The sequence below is a fragment of the Sinohyriopsis cumingii genome, chromosome 10, assembly GCF_028554795.1.
Source record: "Sinohyriopsis cumingii isolate HCF-2022 chromosome 10, ASM2855479v2, whole genome shotgun sequence".
Lineage (NCBI taxonomy): Eukaryota > Metazoa > Mollusca > Bivalvia > Unionida > Unionidae > Sinohyriopsis > Sinohyriopsis cumingii.
Genome location: NC_142970.1, coordinates 20,262,856 through 20,268,760, shown reverse-complemented (window position 1 = coordinate 20,268,760; position 5,905 = coordinate 20,262,856). Strand labels below are relative to the sequence as shown.

Genomic DNA, 5,905 nt, shown 5'->3' with positions numbered 1-5,905 from the left:
GATCGTCCAGCCAAACGAAAATCATTCCCAAAATGTTCAAAATCATGCAGGACATGTTTAACAATCTCAGTGAAGGCAAAAGGTACACTATCACAGAGCGGGAATTCGATGGACGTTACTTCCAAGCGACGTGTAATGCCCAGGCTTTTTCCGATTCTAATCCACCTTTTAAATCGTTTATTAATGCCATTCGGAAAAACCTGAAATACAAGCGAATTGAATCTTTATGTATAGAAGATCCAAGGGAGGCAACCTTCGCCGGACTCTTCCCACTTCATGCATGTCTCAATCATTCCTGTATAAACAATGTAGAGGTTTTGGATGGAATGGTGGATGGAAAACCCGGTGTGACAGTACGGGCACGGATGAATGTTAAAGCAGGTAAATATTTCTTATTAGGCTTATTTTCCAATAAAATCAAAGATGGAAGGCGATGACGTATGCTGTAATCAGTAAAACTAATGTTAGAGCTGTAATCTTCATAACATCAATTTCCATTCCTTTATGTTTTTGATGTAGAGATACTTTCGTGTTTGGTAATAGGGTTACCATTAGGGCTTTCCGTCACAATACTAAAATATATTAATGTATTGTACGTGTGAAAATGTGACAGTGATGTGCAGTGCACATACATGTATTTCTATGTTTATTTAATTGGTATCAAAGATGCTGAACGTCATGGTTTTGTACACTTTTTTGGAGAACGATGTGCGTTTCTGGTGCTTGGTAAGGAGAATATTGGAAATTGCATCACGTTGTTCAGTTATTGCTAAACTACTTTAGGTAATATTCAAGAAATCATTTCATCAAGCAAAATTGACGTTAATTGGCGTCCCACGCCACCCTACCATCTGAAAAATAAAAATATAAAAATCGTAATATACGTAAGGAGATATTAAGTAATCACGACGCTATAGATAAGAACGTAAACTTCAGTCTGATTTAATCTTAAATAATGTAAATGTGTTATTCGTACTATCGTATAGACTATCGTATTATCGTGTATTACATTATAACCTATCGCATTATCGTGTAGCCCATCGTAATATCGTGTAGTCTATCGTATTATCGTGTAGCCTGTCGTATTATCGTGTAGCTTATCGTATTATCGTGTAGCCTATCGTATTATTGAGTATTACCTTATAGCCTATGGTATTATCGTGTAGCCCATCGTATTATTGTGTGTTAAATTATAGCTTATCGTATTATCGTGTATTACCTTATAGCCTATCGTAGTATCGTGTAGCCCATCGTATTATCATGTAGCCCATCGTATTATCGTGTAGCCCATCATATTATCGTGTATTACCTTATAGCCTATGGTATTATCGTGCAGCCCATCGTATTATCGTGCATTACATTAAAGACTATCGTATTATCGTGTACCCTAAATATTGTATCATCGTAATCAACATGAAAAACACAGCATTCATGCAAATCGTATGACAAATGTGTGTCCAGTTGACTTATATATCGGCTATTTGCATATAATTGCAGCATATGTGTAGAAAATGTTTATTACATGAAATTACAGCATATGTGTAGAAAATGTTGGTACTAATTTATTACAAAAGATAAAAGATACATGTCCTAATCTTGCAGGAGATGAACTCTTTACAACCTATATAGACACCCGAATGCCGAAAAGGGAGAGACGAGCATGGCTGTTCAGAGCTTACAATTTCTGGTGCAACTGTATTAGATGCGAGTTTGAAGGAGATGATCCGAGAACGTGCACACACTGTTCCAAGATGGCAGAAGAGAAGAAATGCTTTCTAGCGTGCGGTAAATGTCGCAGAGCCTGGTATTGTTCAACAACATGCCAGAAAGCGGCCTGGAAGAAAGGCCATAAACAAATTTGTAATGCGACTCATTCTAAGACAAGCAACCCATCTGATCTGATTACAAAATTGTAATATCTTTCCCATATCTTTTTTCCTCAATGCAGTGTGAAAATCAACGACAGTAAGATCCCTGCAAATGCTCTGAAATAACTTCAAAAAAAACTTCATCTTAGATTATATTCGCCATCTCAAGTAAACACTAGTTATCACGATATGCAAACATTCGCTGTTACCACTAAGATTATTTATATTTACGTTTCTTAACCAAATAAGCAATATTTGTTGCTCTTTTTCTTGTGCCAACCTCGAATTCAGGAAGCAGCTATATGAGACGTTTACACATAGACCTCAACTTCACCCTCTAAACCTTATCCCCAAGGCTAAATTTTCATTTTTCGTCATGTCTTTAATACTTAAAGAATCTTAACACTCAAACCCGAACAGCAAACGTTAATACCACTCCTGAATTAACGAACACCTAACTTTAATACCACTCCGGAATTAGTCAAAGATATTAATATGTTCTAAATTGTTTTACAGATCACCATGCCGGCATGCGTTGACTGGAGACCAGTTAAACTGCCATTCATATCCTGTGTGACGTCACCGAACTTCCCCTTTGTGATACCTTCTTGAGTTACCCTATTACACACCATTCCATTCCCTTCTATTGAGTTGCTCATGTGCTACAATTGGTTTTCAGATTTTAGCATGATTTGCATATGAGTTTCAGATTTTGACATGATTTGCATATGAGTTTCAGACCTTGACGTGTTATATATTGTTTTCAGATTTTAACAAGTGTTGCTTACGGTTGTCAGATTGTGACATGTATTATATATGGTTTTCTGGTTCTAAAATATTATCCGATGTTTTCGGATTGTAACGTGTTACATATGATTTTCATTTTTTGCCTAATGATGCATACGGGATTCCGATTGTGACATGTAAATGGTTTTCAAATTTTAGCATATGTTGGTTACGGTTTTCCGATTTTGACATGTGTTACATAAGATTTCATACGGTTTTCAGATTGTAATGTATTACATATGGTTTTCAGATTTTAGCATATGTGGCATACGGTTTTCAGATTGCAACGTGTTACATATGGTTTTCAGATTTTGCTTTATGATGCAGACGGGTTTCCGATTGTGACATGTGTTATATATGGTTTTCAGATTCTAGCATATGTTGTATACGGTTTTCTGATTGTGACATGTGTTATAAATGGCTTCAGATTTTAGCATATGTTGCACACGTTTCTCGGATTGTGACATGTGTTATAGATGGTTTTCAGATTCTAGCATATGTTGCACACGGTTTTCGGATAGCGTCATGTGTTACATATGGTTTTTAGAATATAGCATATGATGCACACGGTTTTCGGATTGTAACATGTGTTGTATATGGTTTACGCATTTAGTAGATGTTGCACACAGTTGTCTGATTGCGACATGTGTTATATTTGGTTTTCAAGTTTGAAAAATATTTCCCATGGCTTTCAGCTTTGAACATGTGTTATATCTTAATTTCAGATTTTTACATGTGTTTACACATGGTTTTCAGCTTGTTGACCAATATTCCTTTGCATGTTTTGTTTATCCTGTTTTCTATCAGAGATTTAACAATACCTTATTTTTAAAAGTTTTTGATAACTTTTTACCATGGTCCTATAATATCATACTTGTGACATTGATAACTTGTTACCATGGTCCTATAATATCATACTTGTGACATTGATAACTTGTTACCATGGTCCTATACTATCATACTTGTGACATTCATACCTTGTTCAAAGACATTCCCTTTTTTTCTGGTTCTTGGTAACGTATGGCCATTGTTCGATTTGTTTCTCACATGTTATTTTTATAAAATATCCACTGACATTCCTTGTTTTTTGTCCTCGTAAAGAATGACGTTTTTAAGGGACTGTTTCAATGCAATCTTGGAGTAAGAAGATCATGCAAACCATGAGTGTGTGTCTGTCTGTCTGTATGCATGTAACTACATAAATGTGTACTAAAAAGCTTGCTTAACAGAGGTATTAAATGGCAGGAAAAGCACGTGTATATTTAGTAAACTGTCTTTAGGACTTGTCCTTGTGAGAAATTAAGTGACGGCGTGACCACGTGAAATTTAGTAAACTCTCTTAAGGTTTTGTCTTGATTAGAAATTAAGTGGTTGGAAGACCACGTAAATTTTAGTCAACTGTCTAAAGAACTTGTCTGGGTTAGAAATTAAGTGGTGGGAAGACCACGTAAATTTTAATTGACCGTTTAAATGACTTGTCTTGATTAGAAATTAAGTGATTTGATGACCACATGAATTTTAGTAAACTGTCATAAGGTTTTGTATGAGGTGAGGGAGTATATGGCGGGAAGACCACGTGACCTTTAGTAAACTGGCTTAAGAACTTGTCTGGGTTTTAAAAAAATTAAGTAAAATTTAGTAAACTGTCATTTATTCGCAGTAATATGAACTTGAACATAGTGGATATTTCTTACAGAGTAAATATACCACAAATATAGAGGGATCAGTTGATTTCTTCGTTCCTTTTTTCTCTGTGTAATCCCTTAAGCATTAAATATTTTGAAATACTATAGACTTTTACAAAATAAATTCAAGCAGTCGTTTTCAGAAAGGTAAAAAAAATGAGCTGTGGTAGAAAGTACATTTTTATTTTAGACAGATTACATGTTTTATCTATATTCCATATTCTTTATTGAAGTCAGTATTTGCAGAGTGCTGAAGACTAAATACATGTGGTCAACGTGGCTTAGGTATTTCAATACGTAAGCACTTAATCAAGCATGTAAAAAAGCTTGTAATTAAGTAAGGAGTTAGGTATGTATGTGTGTGTGTGTGCGCGCGTGCGTGCGTGCGTGCTTGCATGCATGTATGTATGTATTTTACGTGTTTAGGCTCAAATAAACAGTAACAAAAGAAAGAGTGAAAACAGCAATCTTTGAAAAATATGACATATAATTATTTCCCTGCAAAAAACACCTCAAAAAATAATAAACAAAAAGAATTCAAGTTTTTAAGAATCAAATCCAAAAAATGATCCAAGAATAATCCACATATTAAATTTTTGATGTCCTAGTAATAAAATGCTCTAAAGAATTCAAGTTAGAGTCCCGACGAAAAATCAAAGATGGAAGGCGATGACGTATGCTATAATCAGTATAGAGCTGATGTGTACAGTCCTTTGTTATTCCACAGCCAATATTATTTCCAGTGTTTGAATTTACAAATAAAAGTTAAATAAATGTCTTTGTCCAAGAATTCATTATGAGCACTCACCTGTTTTCATGAAAAAGAATTAATCCTTATGAATCCAAATAATTCGAAAAAAAATTAAAATGTAATTCCCAAACTAGTTACAAACAAACGAACACTTTCACATCAAGTGTTTTAAGTCCAAGCTGATCTCTCTCTCTCTCTCTCTCTCTCTCTCTCTCTCTCTCTCTCTCTCTCACAGCATCATTATTAAAACTAACTAATGCGCATTGTTTAGGAAAGCCCAGAATTGCGAAATGGAGGCTGTTTAAATATAAAAACTGTCGTAGCCCAAGTATGATCTTGATACAAACCAATCATTTTATTCAGAGAATATAAAAGGTTGTTTACATCTCTCACTGATTTCTAAATCATGGTCCGGAACTAGGTCAGATTAGGTGTTCACAACATAAGAGTCAAGGTTAAACTATTTTCTGAAAAAAAATGTCGAGTTTCTAGTAAACAAAACGATGTTATTTTGATATGTAAAGAAATTAAAAATAAAAATATTTTATAACTTACAATTGATCTAATTAAATCAAATATGAATCAAATCAAATATACGTAATAATGTATGTATGTATGCATGTATGTATGCATGTATGTATGTATGTATGTTTTCTGTGCATTCAGGAAGATTTATCGACCACATTGTATACAGAGATTATTTCAGTAGATTTAGTCTATATATTTTTAAGTTTTGTGTTAAGCGTTCAACTGAGAAAACAACGTATGCCTTTCGTGCCATTCCTTGAACTCCAATAAAGTGCTGTTTAAATTTC

The 5,905-nt window shown here is 34.3% G+C and overlaps 1 protein-coding gene across 2 annotated transcripts in view; it reads left to right on the top strand.

Moving 5' to 3' along the window:
• The window catches only part of LOC149789687 (uncharacterized), a 25,900-nt gene extending 19,995 nt beyond the window's left edge, over window positions 1–5,905 (top strand). Inside the window, exons 5-7 of one of the 2 annotated variants that reach the window (XM_089971702.1) lie at window positions 1–381; window positions 1,603–1,785; window positions 2,385–5,905. The exon at window positions 1–381 is cut by the window's left edge and continues 14 nt beyond it. In XM_089971702.1, coding sequence (XP_089827828.1) covers window positions 1–381; window positions 1,603–1,785; window positions 2,385–2,407 — 587 coding nt within the window. In that variant the 3' untranslated portion in view covers window positions 2,408–5,905. Of the gene's footprint in view, window positions 382–1,602 lie in introns of both variants that reach the window. The other variant, XM_089971701.1, reaches the window with a different exon arrangement.